This window comes from Stegodyphus dumicola, chromosome X2 (assembly GCF_044657685.1).
Source record: "Stegodyphus dumicola isolate Sdum_Otavi_A_Nest chromosome X2, ASM4465768v1".
Classification (NCBI taxonomy): Eukaryota; Metazoa; Arthropoda; class Arachnida; order Araneae; family Eresidae; genus Stegodyphus; species Stegodyphus dumicola.
In genome coordinates, this window is record NC_140781.1 from 96,789,480 (window position 1) to 96,817,280 (window position 27,801).

Here is a 27,801-nt window from a genome sequence, read left to right on the forward strand (position 1 = left end):
TAAATTCTAAAAAATTTTCCACTCCTAAATTCCAAAAATTTTGCTACTTGATATTTTTGTAAATTCCAAAATTTTGTACACCTGCCATAACTGCACTGGCTGTGGCCTCAGTTATCCAATGTTTTAGCAAAATCAAATATTGTAACGTTATTTTAGACGACTTTCTTAAACTGTAGATAGCAACCCCTATCTACAGCAGGGGTCGCAAAAAAATTTTAGTAGTTTTGGTATTTCTTAAACTTAATATAATAATTTTACAATTACCAAATATTTTTACACAATTTATCTGAAAATAGATAAAGATAAGACAATACAGACAAAGAGAAAAACAAAAATATTTCAACGCATTCTTTTTATAATATAAATGTTCATTTTACTTGCTTTGTACGTGATGCTGTCATTTCATCTGTTACTTAAAACTTTCACATTGTTCTATGTCTTAAAATGAGAAATTAAAGATAATGACCTAAAACTGCAATATTATCTTACAGTACAAGTGAAAAAAATTGATAGCTTCACTCGTGCGTGTCTGATTTTCGCAATGTGGTCCCACAAAATTTTCATACAGTCAAAAGTCATTAATTCGGACACCCATAATCCGGACCTCAAAGCTAAAAACTTTCTGCGCATGCGCCTCGTTGACACATGCGCATAGGCATTTACGCATGCGCGTAAGACCTTTACGACTGCACATATGCGTGTGCGCAAGTGCAGAATACGTTTTTGCGTGCGCGTTTTATGTATAACGGACGGTATAAGCTAAAATTATCTAATTATCTATTTCAGTTAATGTTGATGATTGCGTTGTTCCTTAATCTTCGAATTGGATCGGCTTATTATTTTTTGCAGACTGCAAGAGCAATTTTATAAAAGTAAACTTGAACTTTCGATTATGTCAAATAGAATTTCCGATGCTGGAGCTCCCAAAGGATCTACAAAACGAAAGTATGTTTCGATGTCTATCAAACAAAAAGTGGAATTGGTGCAAAAAATGGATAAAGATATGAAGAAGGTGACAGAGAGGTTAGTGAAAACGAAAAAATTTCGATTGACAAGTTAGTCGGTATTCTCGGCACAGCAATTACAGGACTTGAACAGCGGAACTTTGTAACTGAACAAGAAATTATGTCTGTTTATAGAATTAAAGAGAAAGTATTATCACATAAAACGAAGACACTTAAACAACTTACATTGAAAGAAATGTTTAATAAAGTAAACAAATAAATATTAAGCTTTTGTTTTTGTAAATTTTGATACCCTTTATATCATAATTGTTCTTTATTTCATAAATTACGGTTTAATATTTTTAATTTTAGAATTTCTGCATGCCATCTTACGAGATTTAAACTGATGATCTATAATCCGGTATCACCGAAGTCCCGACGAGTACGGATTAACGACTTTTGACTGTAAAGATGTTGGGATCTTGGAAAAATCTATGATAAAAAAGGATCACGACTGAAAAAAAGTTTAAGAAGCCCTGTTTTAGACTAATCAGTTTCCTGCTGCCAACCCATTTTTTTGCCTGTTTTGTTTCTGTGGGAATTTTTCTATGTGTTTACTGTTTCAGCTGAATGGCAGGTATTTAATTATGGCAAAGCACACGAGGGCTATCTGCCTAGGGGGAGGGGTGCCTTTGTGGAGGATTTTCTAAGGGAACTGGCTTGTATACACATTACACATGGGGAAAACGACCATGCAGCCAGCCCATTCGCGGGATTCGAACCTCGGACCGAACTACCAGTGTTCAGCGACTTTACCGCTTGGCCGCTGGTGAGCGTCATTTCAGCTGAATGGAAAAACACGCTAACATGTTTCAAATGCCTATTAGGAGAAGAGGATCAAATACCCCACATTATTATTATCTCTATTTATCTCCTGTTTCAATTCTGAGTTGAATTATGTTTTTTGATAGAATTTTTCCATATTACATATTTCAGTTCAACAAAAAATCAACTTTTAAAATATTGAAAAGCATGTACGAAAATATTTCAAAATGAAAATGTGGGATAAATAAATATATAAATTACTTTTTTCTAGGAGTGTAGGAGTTCTTATATGTATATATATATATATATATAAAGAAATTTAGAACCAACTTTTCACAAAGACTAAAAAATTGAAGTTCAAATGATCTTCATTAAATCCTATAAATGTAGAATACGAATACTTTAAAATGTAAAAACTAACACGTTCCCTGCCGCGTGCGTTTTATGTGATTTGCTCATGACGCCAACTTAAAATTTTTATCATGCAATATATATTATGATGAAATATTATCGGCAGAACATAATGTTATATATAATCGTGCTTAATGCATTTTTCATGCTGGGGGTCACCGACGACCCCCAAACATCTGTATACCATTTTTGCGATTTATAATTTAAATTTTTACGATTTATTATTCTTCAAATCATTATAGTAACGATGGTACTATTTAAAAATTTATCAGTATCGATATTTATTCTAATTATGTATTTTACTATTGGTCGCATTGCCGGTGGCACCCACAGTGCTGTAGCCAAGTCGTGCCGGTCACTGGTGACCCCCACGGCAGTCAACATGTTAAAATAAACCACAAGAAAAACCAAAAAATAGTATAAAAGAACAAGAAAGGCAAGGAATCCAACCAACTTCAGCATAATATCGTCAAGAGGAGTTATGTCAAATTTAATTACATTTCCCCTTCTAAAACAAAATCCTTGCTTTTCTGTATCCGGAATCAGTTGATGAACCATTTCAATATATTTTTTATCTAATAGTTCACCCGAAAATTCTAGTCCTCCTCAAAGCAAAGGAAAATCATTAAAAATATCTTCCTATTTAAAAATATTTTTCTAATCTAAAAGAATCTTAAAAAAAATGAAAACATGCCCTTAAAAATGTAGAAAAAATTAAAATCTTGCAGTGGAAAATCTTTGAAAGTTCAAAATAATCTTAACACAAAACTTTACTAGAACCTCTTATCAAACAGCAGTAGCAAAGGGAAATTGAGGGGGGGGGAAGTAAATCATTAAAAATATCTTCCAATTTAAAAAGATTTTACTAGTCTAAAAAGAATATTTATATTCTACATTTACAGAATTTTATCAAGTTAATTTGAATTTGAATTTTTATTCTTTCTGAAAAATTGGTTCTAAATTTCTTTCTTTATATATCTACTGATCAATTTTTAGCAGCATAATGCACGAAAATTTTTGGAAGGTTTATAAATTTTCCTTTTAAAAAATTATTTGTGTATACATAGTCCAAACGCATCTGTATACAGTGGAATATGTTTAACGCGAAAACACTTAAGACGAAATATCGGTTAACACGAAATAATGCAACAGTCCCCACAAACTACTATGTAATGCATTTTGTTTCTTTTAACATGAAATAAAAATCGCTTAACATGAAAAGGTATCCTTTCTGGAAATGCACAAAATATAGAAACACTGGCATCGCAGACGAGATTTAAGCGGGATGTGAAATGAAAGAGAGGTGGTTTCACATATTTCGTAGAAAAGAGTCTAATTTGGCTTTGAAATACCCTGTGACACGAGCCAGTTTTGTTTATCTATGCTACTTTCACTTTTCGCCTCTACAAACATCTCATCTCTCATCAGTTAGCTTTGGAATTCGGTGACAAGTTCATGGCAGTGCGAGTAAAAATTAGTGAGTTTGGCTCATATGTTGCACTGCATGGAAATTATTTTCATTACACACAATTCTCAAAAGTATCAGATTCTTTGGCGCCGAAAGAAATAGAGAAGTAGGATATTGAAAGAGCTGACACTTAATAAAGAGTTTGAGAAAGTTTCTGTATTAATGAGCTGTCCTACTGTACCATCGGAAGAATTTGTAGCAGTATTTTATGATAATGTGTGTACAGCCCCAATTATGGTGGACAAAGTTATTTTGGAGTTGGTTCAAAGCTAAAAAAATATCATTGGTGCAGATTCTGATGATGAAAATAAAATGAATAATGCAGTTCCTGTTCCCACATCATCCGAAATAAGAACATCATAAAAAGTATGGGCAGTTATTTAGACGCTAATGGTGAAATCAATAACCAAATGTTTGACATTGAACAATTTGATGCTAGAAAAGACAATGCAAAGAAAAATATCAGATTATTTTCCCAAAATTCAATAAATGTTTTTCAAAAAACTTGAATTTTGTATTAAATTTCAGTAAGTTCTTATGGATGTTTTTGTTTCATCGATTTTTATTAAATGCATGCATATACTGTCAAAAGTCGTTAATTCGGACACCCATAATCCGGAATGATCTATAATCCGGACCTCAAAGCTACAAACTTTCTGCGCATGCGTCACGTTCACGCATGCGTACAGGCGTTTAAGAGTGCGCGTAAGACCTTTACGTGTGCGAATATGTGTTGGAAAATATAGCTTATTTTCAAACCTTTTACTGCATCATTTCTCCTCCTTGAAATGTTTATTTAGTTTAGTCCTTATTTTAATATAATATAGTAGTTACTTCTACTTCTTTTCTTGCTGCCACTGTTTGCATTGAGAATGGACTGTTTCAACCTAATTGAGATGCAAAAACGAAACATGATGTTACGTCATCTGAAAAGCCGATTCGTGCCGATAGCTGATTGGTTGCCGTGAGATGACGTCATTCCTACTTCTGCTATAAGTATCTCGCGTCGCTCTGGCTCAGCCCTGCTAGTTCTTGGTTTCCCGGCTGGTGAGTGAGCGGTTTCCAGCCCCTTCAAGGGATGCATGCAGTCCGGTGAAAGGATGCCTTGATTCCAGTTTGCGAGATGATGGTTCCAGATTGAAGTTCTTCGGTTCCGGGGGCTATCCTGTGAGTGACTGCCGTGGGCGGCGTCCATGTTTCTTCAATGAGGGCAGAATTAAAAATACGTGAGCGGCGACGACTCCTTGTGCAAACGGAGTTAGGCCGGTTTTAAGTGTTTTCACATTTAAATTTTTCAGGTGTCTTCTTGACCATTGATTATGGACTTATTGAATGGGTAGTCAGCTTTATTTTTAGGCTGCATAGTCACTATTTAGGACATTTTCATTTTTTTGTTTTTGTTTGTATAGAATGCCAGTGTTTTGGAGTACAGGTAAAAATATTTGATGAATGATGATTATGTTATATTTTTCCTAATACTCTAATATTGTTGACATTTATTTTTGTGTTTTTATTCTATATTATATTGTTAATAATTTGGTTAAGTTCAAAATCTTTTATTGTCTTCAATGTCTGCACAACATAACTCAGAGAGCTTTCATTGCTACTACTGCTAAATGTTTAATTTCTTTAAACTTTAAACTTTGCTTTAGCATCATTTTGGTTATGGGCCACCAGCTCCTGAGTTATTTTAGTGCAGACTTTTGAAGTTTAAAGTTAATTTAGGACTTAAGGGATTGGGGGGCGGTTTTTTTTTTAAAATTCAAATATGGCTACTGTTAGTGTCATGCACAATATTGCTAAACTTGATGCATGTGATTATTTTACATGGTCCAAAGATATGAAGTTTGTCTTGGATGAAAAAAATGCATGGCTTTTGGTCAAAGGTATTGAAAAACGTCCTGATTTAGATGATGTTAAGGGTATTGCAAAAGAAGTTATTGCCGACTTTCAAAATAGAAGTCGATTGGCATTATCGTTAATTTATATGAATGTAAGCCCTGAATATAGAAACTTGATATGTGAAATTGATGACCCGGTAGTGGCATGGAACACGCTTGCCAAATATTTCCAGCCAGATTATCGGTCAAGACATATGTCCCTGTTTTCAGAGTTCTTAAATTGTAAAATCAAGCCAAATGAAAGTATTAGTTTCTTTTCTTCTAGATTAAAATGAGTAACTGAACAGTTAGCTGATATTAATCAGGCTGTAAGAGACTTATATATATGTTTCCAGTTTCTTAGGTTTCTTCCAGATAAATTTGATCAAGTAGTTCAGAATATATTGAGGTGGCCAGATGAAAAGTTCATTTTTAAAAATGTTGAACTTGAAATTCTAGCCGAGGAAACACGTCTTAATTTAAGAGAGATAGATAGGGAAAACTCCAATAAGACTAAAGAAGTTCAAAGTACTCACTGTGAACCCAAATTTAAGCAGATTAAAGGGCTCAAGTGTTATAAATGTGGCCGTCCAGGTCATATTCAAAAATACTGTAGAATGAGAGGTAACTTTTCCAGATCACCCTCACCTGCTTCTTCTGTTTTCGCAGCTGTATCTAGTAGTAATAAAACATCTTTTAAGTGTAAGAATAAACCCAAGTTGAGTAAGAGTAAAAATAATTCCCATGCACAGTCCCATTTTATAGCTCAAGCCAATGTTGACAATTTGGAAGAAAATTATGATAGTTGGATCTTTGATACGGCTGCATCTCATCATTTTTGTAAAAATCGTGAATTGTTTGATACTTTTTTTCCTGTGAAAAATGAGAATATGCTAGTAGCTATTGATGGGGTAACTTTTCCAATTCATGGGAAGGGTACTGTTAAAATGAAATTTGGGGATACGGTTATTTTGCTTAAAAATGTGTTATATTCACCTGAACTGAGACGAAATTTAATATCTGGACCTAGGGTGGATATCAATGGAGCGAGATTTTATGGTAAAAATGGGCAAATTAAAGTTACTGATGGTGAGAATTCAACTTTGTACAAGGCTAAGTTGATAGGAAGTAACTATCATGTGTTCCCGAAAATAATCAAAAAGGGGGGCAAATCTGTAAAATTTAAGGCATCCACAGTTCAGCATAATAATAGTGAATTATGGCATGGTCGGTTTGGTCATATAAATTATGATACTATTGTCAGGACTAGTAAGAGACATTCAGTTCGAGGTCTTCCGGTGTTAAAGCACTCACCTAATTTGTTTTGTGAACATTGCCAAATCAATAAGCAAAGACGAATCTCCTATAGACCCTTAGAAGGTATTCAAGTAAAGAGACCGCTTGAAAGGGTTTTCTCTGATGTATGGGGACCTATTAACATTCCAGGTAGGAATGGTGAACGTTATTTCGTTTCCTTTATTGACGAATATTCTCGTTATGTGGTAGTGTACCCCATTGTGGAGAAAAGTCAGGTGTTTGAAGTATTTGAAAGGCATATAGCACGTGCGGAAAGATCTTTAAACCTTAAGTTGAAATACTTTAGGACTGACAATGGGCGAGAATATGATAATGATCAATTCAGGTCATATTGTAATAAAAATGGTGTAAAGCACGAATTTACAGATGTCTACACTCCAGAACAGAATGAGTTTGTGAGAGATTTAATCAGACAGCTCTAAATAATGTACGTGCAATCTTACACGATAGTGGAATGAGTTCCGAATTTTGGTCAGATGCAGTATAATGTATTTTGCATATTCATTTAATAGAATTTGTCATAAGGGCCAAGATAGAACCCCATTCGAATTATACACTAAGCGGAAACCATCAGTACGTCATCTTAAGGCATTCGGAACGATTGCCTATGTGGGAATTCCAAAGGCTAAAAGAAATTCTAAACTTGATCCAAAGGCAACAAAGGGCCGATTAATTGGGTACAGTGTACGAACAAAAGGGTACAAAATTTGGTTGGAAAATGAGCAAGAGGTAGTTGAAACCCTAAATGCTACTTTTAAAGAGTCGATTGGAATGCAGAAAAGTAGCAGTGGAGCTGCACTGGGCACCCTACCTGATTTGGAATCTGAAGAAAGGGTAGAGTTCCAATCTACTGACACTCCAGTTGGCTATTTTCCTGAAATAGAGGAAAGAACCTATACCAATGTACCTTCTTCTACAATTGGCACTGACACTCAATCTACATTGAGACAAGTAACTTGGCTTCGTAAACCTGTTCCAAGGCCAGACGGCACTCGTACGGATGTGTATTATTTTGAGAGGGGGTCTAATCAAAGACTATGATCACCAAATGATGTAGAAAGGTATTGCACTGAACATAATATTCAGTATGATCCTACCTTGTTTGATTTCAAGGGAAGCAATACTTATAGTGGTGAAATCGACCCAACTGGTACTCCTTCAACGTCGTATACCCGAGATAGCTGACTAGATGTTTCAATTCCAAACACTTATAACCAGGCAATGAAATCCACAGAAAAGCTTAAATGGATAGAGGCAATGGAAGAGGAAATGGCCAACATGCGAAAGCATAAGGTATGGCATCTTGTTCCACTTCCTAAAGACAAGACTCCACTAGGCTGCAGGTGGATTTTCAACATTAAACGTGACGAATTTGGAAACATTGTTCGTTTTAAAGCTCATTTAGTGGCTCAGGGTTATCGGCAAATTAAATACGATACCTATGATGAAACCTACTCTCCTGTAGTTAACTTTTCAGTAATAAGGCTCTTTTTCTCCCTTTTAGTTGCACACCTTGGATGGGCAAATATACAATGTGACGTGAAAAGTGCCTATCTCTATGCTCCTTTATCAGAGGAAATTTACATGTCCCAACCACAGGGTTTTGTAGAGCGAGATAAAGAAACTTTTGTATGTCGTTTAGATAGAGCCTTGTATGGTTTGTATCAGAGTGGCCGATTATGGTACTATGAGTTGGATAGAACACTATGTAACCTAGGGTTCATCAAGTTTGAGTGGTGTAATTGTGTCTATTGTTTTAAAGATTTTGTCATTCTGTTGGTTTATGTTGATGATATAGTTGTGTTTGGGAAAAGTGAAGTCCAGGCCAAAAGGATATTAAAAGTCCTGAGTTCACATTTTGATTTGAAAATTTTAGGTAAAACAAGAAAGCTTCTGGGTGTGGAGTTTGAATATGAGAAAAATAGTGTTTTAATTCATCAGCAATTATATATAAAAGACATAGTTGATCGATTTAAGTCTTTTAAAATGCAAATTACTTCCCTTCCAATAGTTAAAGGTGTGAAATACTCAAAGTCTCAAAGTCCCAGTACACAAGAAGAAACGACTGAAATGATGAATTATCCTTACAGAAATGTTTTGGGATGTCTATCGTTTCTTTGCAATCGTACTCGTCCGGATATAGCTTATGCTGTTAATATATTTTCTCAGTTCCAAAGCAATCCTGGTAAGTTTCAGTGGGAAGGATTACTTAAACTTTTAGGGTACGTTTCCAATACCAGACAGCACAAACTCAAGCTGGTATGCAAGGAACTGAAGCTCAATATATATTCAGATTCGGATTTTGCTTCAAGCAGGGATGATATGGTGTCTATTGGTGGACAAATAGCTTTGTTGGGAGAATCACCTGTATCTTGGCGTACGTTTAAAGAAAGGGGAGTGAGTTTATCTGCTATGGAGGCTGAATTTATCTCCATGACTGAATCAGCAAAAGAATTAGTTTGGTCTAAAACATTTTGGATGAATGCATTCAGTTTAAAATTGCAAGTAACTATGTTTCGAGGCCAATATTGTTTGCTGATAACATGGCTGCTATATGTTTTACAAAATCACCCATTGAAAACTCAAGGACAAAACATATAGATGTGAAACTAGTTTTCATTCGTGATCTATTGAACAGGGAAATTTTTGATTTAAAATATGTCCCAAGTAAAGATAATCTGGCTGATACCATGACAAAACCGCTGACTAAGCATAACCTGGTAAAATTTTGTGGAACAATTTTCCTATGAAATTTGTTTTTGTGTGTATTTAAATTAAGAGTTTTGTTAATTTGAAAATATGTTATAAGTCATATTGTGATAGATATTAGGTAAATGTAAAATTGTATAGTGTAGAATGTTGTATGAGTGACCAGGGCCCTGGGTAAATGTATTGAGCGTATGATCTTATATATGACTTTGTATTGTTTTGTAACATGTTGGACTTACTTGCTACGGTAAAAATTTTTGAATAATGGGATAAGATTTTCCCAAAGAAAAATTTTCTGAATGAAATTGTGATATTTATTTATTCTTGTTTTGAATTTTGTAAAGATACTGGCATTCGGTTTTTATTTCAGGTCGGAGATGATGATGTGGGGGGGGGCATTTGTTGGAAAATATAGCTTATTTTCAAACCTTTTACTGCATCATCTCTCCTCCTTGAAATGTTTATTTAGTTTAGTCCTTATTTTAATATAATATAGTAGTTACTTCTACTTCTTTTCTTGCTGCCACTGTTTGCATTGAGAACGGACTGTTTCAACCTAATTGATATGCAAAAACGAAACATGATGTTACGTCATCTGAAAAGCCGATTCGTGCCGATAGCTGATTGGTTGCCGTGAGATGACGTCATTCCTACTTCTGCTATAAGTATCTCGCGTCGCTCTGGCTCAGCCCTGAGTTGCAGTGGAGCAGCGGTAAGGGTAGGTTGTCTGTCGACGTTGCTCTTCTCCACCTGCGAGTTGCACCTGCGTGTTCTACCCGTACTTGGATGACGTGTTTTCCCGCCTCTGTGTTGGAGATCGTCTGCGTTTTCGCTTTGTGGTTGCTTATCTTGTGCCACTGATCGTTCATCACTGAATTGTTGGATTTCGATCCTTCGATTTTTTACTGTTTTGGATTGTTACTCTTTAGCTTTGACTATCAGTGCTGAAGACAAGGGCCTTGTGAAGTCCCGCCGGCTCATCCAGAACACCTTCGTGTGGGTCTGGTTCCGGAGCGCCGGACTCCATTAATTTGCTTATGAATGATGGAACCATTTTTGAAAGTTTTTGTGGCTACCGTTGAGGAGCTGAGTGTTAAGAAACAAAATGGAAATCTTTCTATCAAAGAAGACAAAGAATTTGATCTACTTCAAAAAGTGTATGATGCCTTAATTACTGCTCACAAAGAAATTGAAGAGTCATTAGAACATCAAGAAGAAACTCCTTCTACACCTACAGAAAGTGAATGGAAAATTGTCAAGAGAAAACGTATGAAAGGCTCACCTAATAAGCCAAATAAAGACAATTCAACTGAAATTCCTTTCGAACAAGAAACGGATAGTTCAGGTAACGAAACTGAACAAAAACCCAAAGGAGATCGTAGTGTGGGTAAAAGGAAAAAGGGTCATTTTCGTCCCATTAATCCTTCTCAGCTCAAACCAGTTGTTACTCCTTCCATTAATAGTCAAGAATCAATGGACACTAGTCCTGTTGTTCCAAATGAATCTCAGATAAATGAAGAAATACAAAACGATCAAAACAAAAAAGGCAAAGCGCCACCTGCCATCTATATAAATGATAAAAAATTTGATTGGAAAGAACTAAAAGCGTTATTTGCAGAACATAAATTATCAGACAAATCTGATTACACAGGTTACATTCAAAAAGAAGGCTTTAAAATTAAAGTCTCTCATGTCAACATTCATAGAGAAATGACAAGTGTTCTGAACAAAAAGGAAATTAAATATCACTCCTTTCTCTTGCCTGATGAGAAGAATCATAAAGTGGTCTTCCGTCATCTTACAATGGACACAGATCCTGATGAAATCAAAGAAGAACTTTTAAGCAAAAATTACGAAGTTATAAGTGTCAGTCAACTCTCTCGTAGATTTAAAGGAGAAGTTAAAAAATTTCCACTTTTTCTTATCACTCTGAAGAAAAATGAAAAATCTAAAGAAATTTCTAAAGAAACCAAAATTTGTGGATTACATATCAAAGTCGAACCATATAAAGGACGCTCTGGCCCAGTCCAGTGCTTCCGATGTCAAGGATTTCACCATTCACAAGCTGCTTGCCACAATGACTTTAGATGTGTTAAATGTGGTGATAACCATGACTCAAGAACCTGTCAAAAAGACAAGAATGCACCTGCTAAATGTGCAAATTGTGGTCTAGACCACACAGCTTCATTTAAAGGTTGTGAAAAGTTTCCGAAGCAAGCTAAAAAAGAACAAATCAAATCATATGCTGATAGGTTTATTATCAATAAGTCCTTTGCTGAAGCCATCAAAGCTAATAACAATCCTTCTCCAAATCTTATTGCAGAAGCAAAAAAGATATTTGATGACCTTAATACTCTAGTCACCTTCCTGAAAAACTCAGGAATACAACTCCTTGCGCAAAACATCCGTCAAAATGCCACTAATACAGTATCAGATGAAACTAATTCTGACCAGCATATTCAATAAGTCAGATTTGCTTAAACTTTGCTATTGGAATGCTGCTGGCATTGTTAACAAAATTGATGAACTTTCGGACTTTTTTATAGAATATAACATAGATATTGGCATGATCTCTGAAACGCATGTTGTTCCTCCCGATAGACTGTATATTGCTAATTATCGCACCTACAGAGGTGATAGACTTTCACAAAGAAGAGGAGGAGCTGCAATTTTTGTTAAAAACTCTCTGCAATCCTGTCTTATCTCGAAAAACTCTGCTTCTGGATTCGAAAGTGTGACTGTTGCTGTTATACTCCCACAGTTTGGTACCATCCATTTTACGGCTATTTATAATCCACCACGAAACCGACTTTCTGAAAATATGTTAAAAAACTTATTTCCTGAAGATCAGCAAGTTATTGCCGGAGACATGAATGCTAAGCACCTTGAATGGGGATGTCGTCGTTCTAACACCAATGGACGTATTATGCATAATTTTATCTGCAATCATCCTGTCGCATTACATGTACCCTCTGAAGCCACTTATCGTCCTGCCTCTCCAAATCTCTCGGACATCTTGGATATTATCCTTACAAATACTTCTATCCCTATTTCCTTGGAAGTCAAGGCAGAACTTACATCTGATCATGTACCTGTCATTGCTTCTCTTGGTGTTTCTAAAGAAGACCCTCCTATTACCAGAAATAATACTGATTGGATTGCTTTTCACAATATCTTAATCAAACATCCTCCTATTTTCACTTCACTTTCTACCAAACAGGATATCGATCTTGCCATTCATATCTTCTCTGACAGTATACTGAAAGCTTTCAGAGATGCTACAGTTACCATTCAATTAACTAACAATAATATTCGACTTCCTCGCAGTATCAGAGACATCAAAGAAAGAAATCGATTGCTGAAGCTTTGGCACCGTAACTGGGACCCTGCCCTTAAAAGAGAAATCAATATTTTTAATAGAAGAATCAAGAAACTTATCACTGATTTTAAAAAGGAAACAAGAGAAGATTTTATATCTAAACTTAATATTAATGATGGTTCTCTTTGGAAGTATCTTCAAAATCTTAAAAGAAGTAGTATTAATAATAGACCTATTCATACGGATACAAAAATTGCCTACTCACTTAAAGATAAAATCGATATTTTCGCTGAATACCTGGAAAAGCAGTTTACTCCTAATATGGAGCCTATGAATCAGACCTTTAAAGATGTTCTCGAAAACTATGTGTATTCCTGGCTTCATTCTTCTTCGGCTCATAACATCCCAAGGCTTACTTCTCCTATGGAAATTATTAATATAATTAAATATCTCAACATCAAAAAAGCTCCTGGAAGTGATCAAATTACAAATAAAATGCTTCGTAACTTACCTAGAAAACTTATCAGTAAATTCGCTAGTATTCTCAACGCTTGTCTTGCTCTCAACTATTTCCCTGCTCCTTGGAAACAAGCCAAGATCTTTCTTCTTCCCAAACCGGGTAAAGATGTGACCAAGCCTGATGGCTATCGTCCTATCAGTTTGTTATCCAGCCTTGGTAAAATTTATGAAAGACTTATTCTCACTAGATTGGAACCTTTTCTCCACCTGCTACCTAATGATCAGTACGGATTCAGAAAAAACCTCAGTACTACTCGACAACTAGTAAGAATTGTAGAATTTGTGGGATCTGCATTCCATAACAAGCAAAGTGTTGCGCTCCTTATGCTGGACGTGGCAAAAGCCTTTGACCGCGTCTGGCATGAGGGGCTCGTCTTCAAGCTTATCAACTTGGGACTTCCTAGAGAGCTCATTCTTCTGATCTTCTCCTTTTTGCAAAACCGTACTTTCTTCGTCGCTCAAGGAAATGAAAAATCCAATTCAAGACCTATAAGATCCAGCGTCCCACAAGGAAGTATTCTCGGTCCAGTACTATATCTTTTCTACATATCACATTTTCCTCACCCTGGTTTGGACAATTACTCTCTGTTAGCATGTTATGCCGACGATACGGCGATTGCAATTAAATCCATTCAAGCTAATCATGCAATAGACAAAATGCAAAATTACCTCTATGCCGTAGAAGACTGGTGCACAAATTGGCGAGTAAAAATCAATGCTAGCAAGTCGCAACTTTTAATTCTTAGCAAAACTAAGAAAAAAATTGCTTTTAAAGACCTCTACCTTTTTCAGGAAGCTGTTCCTTTGGTCAGAAAGGCCAAATACCTAGGAATTATTTTGAACCAAAGGCTCACATGGTTTAATCACATTAATAGTGTCAAGAGCAAAGCCATGGGCATAATATGCAGATTTCTCCCGGTCATTGGAAAATATTCAAATCTTAGCTTGCGTACCAAAAAACATACATATACCACTTGCATTCGTCCGATACTTTGTTATGCTGCTCCTGCTTGGAACACAGTCACTCAAACTCAACTGCATCAATTACAAGTAGTGCAAAACAAATTTCTGTGCATTATTACTGATTCTCACTATCTTATCCGCAATAAACTTTTACACAGAGACTTAAAACTTGAGACGATTCCAGATTACATCAGAAGATCTAATGAAAAATTCTTCAACAAAGCTGTGCAATGTGACTTTGTTAATTACTCCCAAGTTTTTAATTATGAAATTCTCTTCGAAGATAGAAGCGTCAGACCACTTGCAGCTCACACCTTCATGGGAGTAGACGACAACTTTTTCACTTAGATCCTCAATTGTTAGCTATTTACACTTCCAATGCATCTGATTTTGATTGAAGTTCTTCTGTTGCTTCGTTGAATAATTGTATTTAAATTATGTTGTATAGTTGTTTTGTATTGTGTTGTATTTAGCACTACTGATTGATGTTGTTTAATTATATTTGAATTTGTCATTGGAACTATTGCTGTAGTGTATCTTCTCGTATTGTTGTCATTGATTTCCATTGTCTTGGGTCCTCCTTGAAAGCTATGATTGCTCGTCACCTTTTGCGAACTTGTCCGATTGGATTGTCTTGCTCCTTTTGGTACTTCTCTTCTTACCCTTATCTCCGTTTTCTCATCTGAGATTTTCTCCACGTCCGGATTTATTTATGTCAAGTGCCCTTGGGCTTTAATTTTGGAACCGGCAACATTGCTCTTCGCAATAGCTCGGTCAATTATAGAGTCTAAGTCTAAGTCTAAGGCTCAGCCCTGCTAGTTCCTGGTTTCCCGGCTGGTGAGTGAGCGGTTTCCAGCCCCTTCAAGGGATGCATGCAGTCCGGTGAAAGGATGCCTTGATTCCAGTTTGCGAGATGATGGTTCCAGATTGAAGTTCTTCGGTTCCGGGGGCTATCCTGTGAGTGACTGCCGTGGGCAGCGTCCATGTTTCTTCAATGAGGGCGGAATTAAAAATACGTGAGCGGCGAGGACTCCTTGTGCAAACGGAGTTAGGCTGGTTTTAAGTGTTTTCACATTTAAATTTTTCAGGTGTCTTCTTGACCATTGATTATGGACTTATTGAATGGGTAGTCAGCTTTATTTTTAGGCTGCATAGTCACTATTTAGGACATTTTCATTTTTTTTGTTTTTGTTTGTATAGAATGCCAGTGTTTTGGAGTACAGGTAAAAATATTTGATGAATGATGATTATGTTATATTTTTCCTAATACTCTAATATTGTTGACATTTATTTTTGTGTTTTTATTCTATATTATATTGTTAATAAATTGGTTAAGTTCAAAATCTTTCTTAACAGCTTAACAGTTCTTAACAGCTCTAAGAACCATGAGGTTTCCAAAGTCTAAAATAATTTGTTTTCGTAGACCGCAAAAATGTGCATGTGCATTTTAAATAATTAAGTAATGCTTTTAGTTTTATTATTGGTTATTGTCATCTAAAATTATGAGAATAAAGCAATTTTTATGGCGTAAAATTTTAAGAAGATAATATATTGTTAATGCTTTTCTAACAATAACCTTTCAGAGGATGGCAGGTGTGGCATAAATAGATGATTAAATTGAAATAAAAAAATATTGATTATCTAAGATGACAGAATAGTTTGATGCATCACCATGGTCATCAAAATTAGCAAACAACTGCTGGTGTAAGGAATATATTGTTTTCTGTGTTAACTGGAATTTAAGACAAATTTTTTTCGTATATCACGTTTAACCGGTTAATTTCAATATATTAATACTAATTTATATTTTTTAAATTAATTTTTATTTCCGTTATAAATGCTTATATATTGTCTTATGCTTAATAATATATTCTTTTCTGTGCTAACTTGAATTTAATACAAATTTATTTTCGTATATCATGTTTAACCCTTTAGTTTTACATCTACATGCATATTATCTGTGAATTTTTACTACCATATGCTTAATATATTGTTTTATTTGCTAACTTGAATTTACATGCACTAAAAATCACGTTTACGGCTCGGCTCATCCTCGATGAACCGCGAGCTTGGTGAGTAAGAATGCAACGGCGCCAACGGGTTCTTTCCCGAAGCGCCAACGGGTTCTCTGCGGATGAAAACCCATAAAATGTACTCTAGTAAGCTTAATTTTGTTAAATATATGTTTTTTTTTTTTTTTTTTTAAATATTCTTTAACACAAAAAAAAAATACTTCAGTCCCCTCAGTTTTGTGTTGAATGCTTTTCACTCTATATCTATTGCACATAAATCCCTTTCTTACATAAAATATAAATGTATGCATAAAATAACTAAATAAATTGTAAAGGAAGTTTAATTAGCAACTATGAAATCTTAAAAAAGTAGTATACAATTTATAATGGCAAACATTAAAATAGATGAAAGTAAAATTTAAATTATAGAATGTACTTTATAAAATTAATAAAAAGTGGTTGAAAATATATATTTTAACTACATAAAACATGGAAGTTATTTGGCAGAGATTGTTGGATATAAAATTACTACTTAAAATTTTCAGATTACTGTTGGTCATATTTAAAGTCTCAATTTGCAGTCTTAATCCACATAACAACCATTGTAAAAATCACCTGTTATCATAATCCAAAGATCAGCAGCATACATTTTTTTCAAGATCGTGCATAATATTAAATATTGGCTTTTGTTTGTCAAGTTGATGCAAATAAGGTGAACTGTTTTTATGATTTTAGCCTAGTAGTTTATTCTTCCATTCACTTATTACAGTATTTCATTTTTTATATGCTCGACTATCCAAAATTTCAAGAGCTTTCCGGATATATTTTTAGTTGAGTTTTTACTGTACAATCATTTCAGTATTTACATCGTCAAAATTGCACAGACACATACTTGAAGTGAATTTACTTTTAACACAGGAACTGGAAAACGAAAAAGTACTTATTCAGAGATTGTATTTCTTTTTCATTCATGAAAATCAAAGTTCATTACACAAACATGCAATCACACTGCAAATTCTCAACACATTTTAGTAATCCTGATAATCAATTACACATTTAGTAAATAAATCAGAAAATATTTTAATGTATAACAAATGAATAAATTAGTTAAGCTTTTATAAAACAGAGCATAATATTACAGTTACAAAGATATTTACTGTTATAAAAATTAGGTAATTTAGTAAATTTCAGTTTTTCACCAAAGCAATGAAATATTTAAAAAATTATGTAGTTCCTTGTATATCTTTATAAATGAAATTTATTACTGTTTTAAGCAATTAAACAACTGTCCAAGTTATTTTAATACTTTTGAAATATATTCACTAAAAGAAACATTTATTAATCTATTTGTCAACCTTGATTTTGGCATAAAAGTCTCCAGAATGCTTCGTAGTTGTTAAGCACACAGAGGTACTGCAATTCTTTCTTATTCCTTGATCTGAAGTTTTCTGCAAGTGTTTTTTTTTAATTAAAATATCTGTGTTGGCACACATACAATTTTTGTATAGTGACTTCAGATGTGGATAATTTTCTCGAACACTATCGTTTGTTTTACTGGCGTCGCTGAATTTTGCGATGAATGCATCACATTTATTGCCGAGTATCACCTTCCAGATTTTTCATACTGTTAATGTATACATCAGCAGTGAATTATTCTCCTCTTTCCTCAAATACCCTACGGCGATAAACAATAACCATTCACTAAAGATATTGCGTAAATTTTCACTCATAATAATTTAAATTGCGAAAATCTCACAATTAGCACATAAACACACTATTCAGAACCACAATTCTTTCGAAAGCACGCGTAGTATTCAAAAGTGGGGTACGCCGTTTTGCCAGGTGAAACTAGTCGATATTTCCGTGACGTCAAAAATTCGAAAAGTGGGGTAGGGTTTGGAAATACGCGATCACACCGGTCAACTTTTCAGACGGATGTGTCCCGACTCCAAGATTGCTCAGAAATATGCTTGTGCTCGCACGAAAACATCTTCTGTTGTGAACGAAATTGCTTGCGATGCACAAAGTAAAACGATAGCTGCACTCCAGAATTCAGCATTTTCGGTGTCAATCGTTGTCACATATTTCTGTGATGTTTCTAATGAAATGAAAACTCATCTTTTGCTTCTTCCATTGTTAAATGGAGATGCTACAGGGGAAAATATTGCCTCCTTGGTAATTAATGAGTTGAAACAACATCCCAATATCAAACTGCATTTCATTTGGTGCAGATAATGCTCATGTCATGGTGGGTGACAAAAAGGGTGTAGCCTCTTTCCTCAAAAAAAGAACAAAATGAATTAATTGTTATTGGATGCCCATGCCACTTAATTAATTTCGCAGCAGAAAAAGCTGCAGCTGCCTTACCATTAAATATTGACCAGCTTCTGATTGATGTGTTTTTCTATCTGGAAAAAAGTGTAAAAAGGAAAGAAAACCTAAAGAATTTCCAAGAACTGTGCTCTGGTGAAACGAGAAAAATTCTGAAACCTGTATGCACGAGATGGTTATCCTTAGGCAGAGCGCTAGGAAGGTTTATTGAACAGTGGGATGCATTGCTAAAATATTTCCACGAAGAGACCAAAACGAAACCACAGATCCCATCAAATTTGTCGGCATATAAGATTCCGAAAACCAACTTTGCTTCTAATCAAAATGCTTTAAAAGGGAAAAGCCAACACACAGAATCAAACCCTTTAAAAAGAAAATGCTTAGAAGACTCCTCAAAGGTCAACTTTGTTAAAGAAGTTGAAGGGAAGAAGAAACAGTCTTCTATTAGCCGGGAGGAAAGGATATTCTATCTTCTTTCTTCGGATTTGAACAAAGCTTATTGTAGTTTTGTGTTAAGTGCCATTAAGATTTTTGAAAGTGTAAATACCCTTCTACAATCAGCTTCGACAAAATCTCCCCTGCTTATCCAAATTCTTAATGATCTTTTGAAAGAACTTTATACTAAGTTTGTAAAACCATCCGTTGTGGAAAACAGTGTGTTGATTTGTGTTGCCTATAATAGTTTGGCAAATCAAAAGGATGACAATGATCTTATAATTGGAAATCAAACCAGGGAACTTGTAAATTCTTTGAAAGATCATGTGAAAAAAGAATTTTTTCAATGTGTTAGAAAGTACTTTTCCTCAGCCTGTGATTACATTGTAAGGAAGTTTCCTTTGCAAAATGAAGTTCTTTTAAATGCTGAAGTGACAAATTTGAAACAAATTGAAAATTCATCTTTTGAAAAGATTTGTTTTTTTATTGATAAATTTCCATTTTTGTCAACAATTAAAGAAAATGAATGCCATAATGATGCTTCAGATGAACTACAGAACCAATTTTCTGCTGCACAGTTTGAAGACTTTGCCAGTTCTGGAGAAGATGGACTTGATGTCCTCGTTGGTACCTTAAAAAGAATAAAAAGAGCTGATGGAACACCAAAATATGATAGACTAGCAAGAGTTTTATGTGCTATTCTCGTAATTCCACACAGTAATGCTGAGTGCGAGAGAGTCTTCAATGTTGTGAAGAAAAGCAAAACTATGTTTTGTTCTTCAGTTTCACCAAAAACTAGAAAACATTTTAATTGCTAAATGTTTGTTATGAGGAAACTAATTGTTATGACAGGAAATTTTCCAAAGAATTTTTGGCTAAAGCCAAAAAATGCACTCTAAATTCATTGCAATAATTTTTTCGTGTAACATTAAGTTCTTGTTTTATGTTTCCTAATAAATTTTTTAGTTACTACTTAATTGAGATTTGCTAATGGAAGTACAATTTTCTTTTTTCTATTTGTATAAATTATTATTTTTTTAATATCAAAGCATGATATTAATTCTTCGTGTTCTTCTGAATTTTGGAGAAATCTTCTGAATTTTTATCTTTAGTGGTTGGCAGGTATGATAAAAGAGTTTGTTAAAATGTTAATGAAGGTACTTGTGTGCTTATTTTTAGAATTTCAAATAAGTAGTTTTAGAAAGTAGGAAAGAAAAGTTGGCAGGATTTAAAATTGCATGTGTATTAACTGAATTTTTGAGTATCCCAGTTAACTGATCATTAACCCAGTTAATTAATAATCCAGACTTGGATAATTGAGATTCTACTTATATATATATATATATATGCATATATACAGGGTGTCCAGAATTAAAAAAAAATCATATTTCAAAGTTGCATGCAGGCAAAACCAGTCATCAGAAAGTCATTAAACTCAGTGGTGGACTTAATGAAGGTATGGCAGTGTCTTTCTCTGCAAAAGAGTAATTACAAATAGCATCACCAGAGGGCATTTTACTTTGAAAACTGCTAGTAAAAATAGAAATCTATGTTGACATCACATAGCAGCTGTTATGAAACCTAGAAACATTTGCAGAGATTTTGTTTTCAATGTGCTTTCTGCTCATAATGATATGTTTATCAGATTGTGCTTTTTTAGTAAAAATTGTTTTATCAAAGCATGTGCTTTTTTAGTAAAAGTTGTTTTATCAAAGCAGTAATTATGCTGTAGCTGCTCTATGGAAATTCTGGACATTGAAGAGTATTCAAAGAGGTCCAATGAATGTTAAAACCTTTGGAAAGTGATAATGAAACTTAAAGAAACAAGATAATTTTCTGTTCATCCTGGAAAAAGATGAAACCTCTTTCTTGCATAAGCACTACAGTATGTTGTGCTTCAGGTGGTAGAGGACACAACTTCAAACTTTCAGGCTTGCACATTGTCCAGCACTCGACTCCAGTTCTCACATCAGTTTCTTGTTCGCTTTGAGCTCGATTTAGAACTTGAGATCACCCCTCGGTAGACGAAGCACATTTTTATTTGGATGGTGCAGTGTGGAGTGGACGAAGCATATTTCCAGTTTGATGTTCACAACTGCTGAATTTGGGAACCAGAAAATCCACACCCTATCTTAGAAGCTCTGTTGCTTTCACCAAAAATGACAATGTGGTGTGGATTTTCTGCATCATTTATTCTCGACCATACTTTGGGGAGTCCAGTTATAAGGTATCCAGCATGCCTTCATGGTGTAACAGTAGCACACTCAGTGCATATTTGAGAAGTGTAAGTGTAAGTGTGAGTCCTGGTGAGGGCATTGCTCATTTTTCATCTCTTCTGCTTCAAAAAACCTGAATGACTCTATACAGTGACATGCTTAATCATCGGGCAGTGATATGCATTGCTGTTAGAGAATGAAATTGTTCTAACCCTGCAAACAGTGCTTTGCACACACATGCTGTTAGAGAATGAAATTGTTCTGACTTTGCAAACAGTGCTTTGCACACACAATCTTTATGCATGATGTAGCTCCTGCACACATTGCATGTTGTGTTGCGAATGTTCTTAAATGTCATCAGCCATCATTTTCATAATGTGTGTCCTCCCCAATCCCTAGATCTCAGTTTTTGGATTTGGGGGCAGAAATCGTGACAGTCCAGCACTTTGACCTGATCTCTTAAGCCAGTATTTCCCTATATGTGCTTTGGTGAACTGTGGAACATGGTGTCATGTGATTTCAGATTGTAGCTGAAAATGATGGCCATTATGTAGAATATGTTTTATTGTAGTAAAATTTATTAAATTGTAAAACTATTGTAAAGGAATTGCTAAGTGTGTGGTTTATTAATACAATGCCCTCTGGTGATGATGTTTGTAACTATTTTTTTTTTTAAATCTTTGAAAGACATTCTATTTGTTCATTGAATCCCCCACAAAATTTCACAATTTTCTGATGATTGGTTTTACCTGAAGGCAGCTTTGAAAGAGCTTGTTTTGCTTTAGAATAGCTTTGAAATAGCCAGTTTGTTTTTATTATGGGCATCCTGTATGTAAAATAATTAATGTGTAAATCAAAATTATAACTTAAACTGTCCACATCATATGACTTTTACGTAACGATGATGATGTAGCTATTATGGAACTCAAAATTTCAGGAACCCAAATCTTCCTCTGAATAAGCTGCCATATTGGAATACTATGCATTTTGCCTTTACATCTGTTGCTGCTGCATTGGATCTCACTGGGAATGCATTCCTTTGCATTAGTGAGAAAAGCTTTTTGCACTCAATGTATTACTGAACTTGGAAATCAAGTAAATAAATATGTTGCAGATGTGGTGCTTTCTTTGCAGTTTCTGTTTCATATCAAACAAAAATTTTGTAATACCAACCATAAAAGAAAGACCTGATAAGACATTGTAATTACAAAGTTTCTTTGAGTAAGCTTGTGTGTTTTTAGTTCTTTATTTCCAAAAAATGACAAATTTTGACTAAGAAAAGGCAAGTGTTTGTAAAATTAGGACATACCTACTCACTAAATTGTGGTTTAGAGTTGCACTGAATTTCTATTAATTTCAACTGTACATGGGCTAGAACTTTCTCAAGGTCAATTGAAAAGGGGCTGAAAACAGAGAGAGTGCATTGTAATAGATCTGAGATCTCTAAATCTTTCTTCAAATTCAGTCTTCATTTGCTTAATAGCTTGACACAGGTTTTGTACAAAGCAATCTAAGTGAATGTTTGTACAAAACAGGCTCTCTTGACCTTGTTTTGTACTGATGGGAAGTTAGAAAGTTTAAGTCTTCCTTTCTTTAATTGTTTTCCCTACAGCAATAACTTGTGTTCGAAATTTTTATCTGACCATTCAGTCTCATATTAACTGGCTTCATTCATACATTGTCTATGTTAGTTACTTTTAAATGTGATACATGGTGTATAGCTGAGTGGACATGTTTGAAATGAAGTCTTTCACAGAAGATTTACTTGTATATCTGTGTAGGTGATCTACAAAGTCATTATTTTTAGTCATTGAAGGAGCTTTGTGTATAACAACACAAGATATATTAAACAGAGGTAAATTATAGTTTTCTAAAAATTTACAAACAGCTCTGTATATATCCTCTCCAGTCACAGTGCCATGTAGTGGTACAGCATCCAGTAATCCCTCAAAATGGAATTCCATATCACAAGCTCGAAGCGGTACGACTAATTATGCTATGCCACTGATATCTGTACTTTTATCACATGTAATGGAATATGCAGTAAAGCTTGATGCTTTATTTTCTTTTAATGAGTCAGACTGGATGTCATTTCAGTTATTCTTTCAACAACCATATTGCAGAAGAGCAACATGCTTTGAAATCCCTTTATAGATTAAGAACTATCTATTTCAGTAGCTTTTTTCAAACAGTCTCCTGTGAAATCACTATCTGTGGAAGATCTTGAATGTTTGGCTATCATTTTCCAACAATGCATAGTTTGCCTGTACCATAGCTTTGCTCTCTTCATGTAATTTAATATACAAACCTTGTTTGCCACTTTAGTTCTTACAACTAACCTTTCATCATTAATCCTTCATATTAATTGTATTTGTGTTGCTGTTAGTCATAGTTCACATTATATAACTTTATATGGTTTTATGTTAATTTATCTAATTATCTTATTAGTTTGCTTGTTCTTTCACTTCTACTGTCAGCTCCCACCAAAATACAAATTAAAGTATAAGTAAGTCATGAGTTGGAGAACATTTGGCAGCTTTGCTGACGATTACTGTGTTATGCTTGCCTACTGATTGAAATTAAACTTTACCAATTTTCAGCTTTGGCAAGTTGCATTTGCTTTGTGAATACTTAGCCCAAGCCAAAGCTTAGTGAGGCATGTGCTACTTTGTATTTCCTATTCAGTTTGAATGTAAAATGATTATTCTGAGTTTTCTACAAGCAGCAAAGTGGACTTCTGCTAGACTATTATATAAATAAGTTTGATATGTTAATAAATAGTTTTTTTTTTTTTTTTAATTCTTCATTTTGAGTTTGTAATTACTATACCTAAGAGGTAAGATAGAGCAATAAGTTGTCTGACTATGTTTATTGTTCTAGAAGTTTAGTGTTTTAGCTGTGTAGGGTTGCATGATGTAGGTATATATACTATTGGGGAATTTGCTCACTAAGTATGTAGTTCTGCTTTTCTCTTCACAAAAAAATATTGTCATCAGTCATCGTAAAATTTGTGATGTTCATCAATGAGTTTTCATTTACTACCACTAGGTATATACAGACATATAGTGCACAAATGGAAATTGTTCAGAAGTTGATTGACATACCATTTCACTGCAGTGAAACCAGCTGTCTGAATAGCACTTGTTGGAAACCAGGAGAGAAGTTTTAGGCTGAGAAATTGCAGAACTGTACTGATATCGCTCATTGACCTATGAATATGCTGGAGCTGTATGGCATGACAATCATTGCTAATTTGTAAATAAGTAAATTATGATAATAGGTTCTAATAGTGAACAGCTATGAGGTGAACAACTATTTCAGATCAGTTCTCTGATGAGCATCTATATGTTTTGATAGTGCACAGTTATGAGATGAGCAACTATTTCAGATAAGTTCTCTAATGGGCATCTATATATTTTGATCTGCTCTGTTTATTGGAGAACATCGAAAATGTTTTTGTAAAGAGCCCTTTGTAACATTTTAGAGCCTCATTATTATACACCTCAATATTCGATGGAATTCGAATTTTTATTTATATATTATAGTTATACATCTTTTATATTTTCTCAGATGAGCCAAGGGCTGCAGAAAAAGGAGTCAGGCCTCAAGTTTCATATGCTTGCACTATACCTATATTCAAGATATTTGTTTTCTTAAAAAGGCTCTGGCTAATGGTATTGGAGGATTTTCATTAAGTATAATATAAATAAGGGCCCACTTTCTTTAAATGGCTTTTTACAGTAAGCTAATAGCTGCAGTGCTATGGTACAACAAAAACTACATCTGGGAGATGCCTTTGCTTAGAGATTTATTATACATTTTAGAATTAAGAGTTTGTCCATTATTTATACATTTAGCATGTCAAATCAATTTTACTTTAATCTTATAATCTGGAAAGTTCTGCATTTTTCATTATAGATAGTATTTTTACTAGAAGAATTTTCTTCCCATGTTTATAACAAGATCTTGAAACATAGTTAGTTATATTAAAGTCATTCCATATTACGTAATTGTTTTGCAGATTCATTTATTATTGTTTGTGGCCTTTGTGAATAAGAATTCATAACTAATATTTAAATATGCTTATCTAATGTAGGTGTGTATGTGTTTCATCATGTCATTTTCTAATTATCAGCAAGATATTCTTAAGCTGTTGATAAAAGTGTACATAATCTGTTAAAATTGTGTAGTTTAGTACTTTTTTTTTGTGAGAGAGGCAGTTTTTAAAGTTAATTGAATCAAAATGCAGCTTTAACTTTTACTCATCAATAGACAGATCTTCACTGCATGCTTCAAATCAGTTTGGAACCCCTTTTCAAATATTGATGACGTATAAATTGTTGTTGAGCTTGATATGTGTAATAATTTTTTTTAATTCTCTTACATTTTTCAGGAAAGAGGAAAAGACTCCTTAGAATTTTTAGTGTCACATTTAGGGAAAGTTGACCAATGGACTCTCATGACTTTGTTGCGCATCATTAAAGGAATTACTGACACATACCCAGCTCTTCTTCCTCAGTATTTGACTTCTATTTGTAACCAAGTGGAGCCTTCTGCTTCCTCAAATATTCGACTTTATCTTCAGCAACTGAAAATGGATTGCAAATCATCTAAGTATGTAATAATCACTCAGTTTTAAACCTGTGTTTGTGTTATTGCCAAGACATGTATTGCTTATAAATTGAAAGGTATAATATATGACAGGCTGTCATAAACTTTACAATCAAACATGCTTTTCTGTCATCTCAACTGTGTTATACTTATAAAATCTGTCTCTGTAACGTTAGTCTTCCTAACTTTCAGATGAAATGGCATTCTCTTACTATGAAAAGAATTGAACTAGAAGACCAAACTCAACACTTTTATGCTGTCTCTTTCTCTGTATGTGTTTATTAGTAAAACATTTATTTTGATTTATTTCCATTAGTTTTATAAATAGTAAAATTTTATGAAAAAGTACTCCATGACAAATAAGATTTCTAGATTTTCTGTTACTAAGGTCTTGTAACTTAAAGAATTTTATTTAAGAAGCTTCAATTTTCCGACTTCTTTTTATCATTAAAATATAATAAAGTTTTTATCTTGCTATTTTATAAGGGAAAAATATTTGTATTGCGATTTGATAACTAACTCATTTCTTTGTTTAAATGTCATGTTTTTATTCTGTATTTCAAAAAAAAAAAAAAAAAACATACTTCTTAATATTTAAACAGTAGATTTTCATGCAGTAATGTAGCCTGTTATTTATTTTGATGCATTTATGTACTTTTTTGTGCATACAAATTTTAATTGTTAGCTTCATAATAGTTTTCAAATTTTGTTTTTCAGAAGTCATCACATTGTGAATCAAACATCATGTGGTGTCACAATTGTAAAAGTTGGTGGTAGTAAACAGGATGGGCCCCATTTATCAGTAGCACCTTTCCTTTCACAGTTGCAATCTATGCCACCCATTTCTTTTTCAAAAGCTCTTCATAATGGCATTAGAGAGAGTCGATCACGTTATAATTTAACTGGTCATGCTGAAGCTAGGTCTATGTCACAGCTTGGTTCTTTTCAAGCTATTAACAGAAGTATGGGACGGTTACCATCATCAATGAGTACCCTGTGTATGTATATGTTAAATTCTTTTCTTTAATGAATAACATAAAATTATTAACCATTCAGTGTGTTTAACAAAGATGAAAATTATCAAAATAAAAAATTTGGTTGTAAAATGTATCGGGCATCATCATGGTCTTCTTGCTGCCCTAGTGCTCTTAATCATGTATTGCTTATTGTAAAAGAAATATTAGAGATTCAAGAGCCGATTATAAAATGGATTTTATCCTTTTAATGTGTGCTGCTGTAAACCATACCTAATATACATAGCCTAACTTTTAAAACACATATGAAGGTAATTTTTTTTTTGCTTATCACTTATTTTTTGCATCTGACTGCAAAGTAGCTAGCTGTTAAAGAAAAGTAAGTTTAGTTAAATTTACATCAAAGCAGAGTATTTGTTTCCCATAGATCATTTTCAACATGTAAAGTTTAAATACCTGAAACAATCAATCAAAACCTGGAACTTCTTTTTTCCTATATGTGATTGCTATGGCATATAAAGTGCAGAATACAGGTTCATCTTATACTTAGGCAAATATGTTAAAGATGAGGATGCTTCTAATGGAGATTTTAAAATATATTTAATGTGACTTTATGTGCAGATCTAAGTTTGAATTTGTAAAATTTATGGTTTTTTTATAAAAATCATTGAATTTTATTTATTTATTTATGCTGTAAAATAGCTTATGGGGAATTAAATTTGCTTTCATGGAATTCAGTTATCCTTTTGCATTTTTATATCTTTGAAGTATGCTATTACAGTAGAGTCTCACTTATCTCTGACATAAACAAGTGTGCAGAATGTTCGTTAAGTGAAAATGTAGGGTTATAAGAAGGTGTTAAGAAAA

General features: G+C 33.9%; 1 protein-coding gene across 6 annotated transcripts in view; it reads left to right on the forward strand.

Annotated features, from left to right (window-relative positions):
- Positions 1-27,801, forward strand: part of melt (ventricular zone expressed PH domain-containing protein melted) — a 210,095-nt gene that overhangs the window by 117,345 nt on the left and 64,949 nt on the right. For all 6 annotated transcript variants that reach the window (XM_085809519.1, XM_085809517.1, XM_085809518.1 and 3 more), the window contains 2 exons: positions 25,743-25,963; positions 26,678-26,958. In XM_085809519.1, the coding sequence (XP_085665645.1) occupies positions 25,743-25,963; positions 26,678-26,958 (502 nt within the window). The remainder of the gene's footprint in view (positions 1-25,742; positions 25,964-26,677; positions 26,959-27,801) is intronic.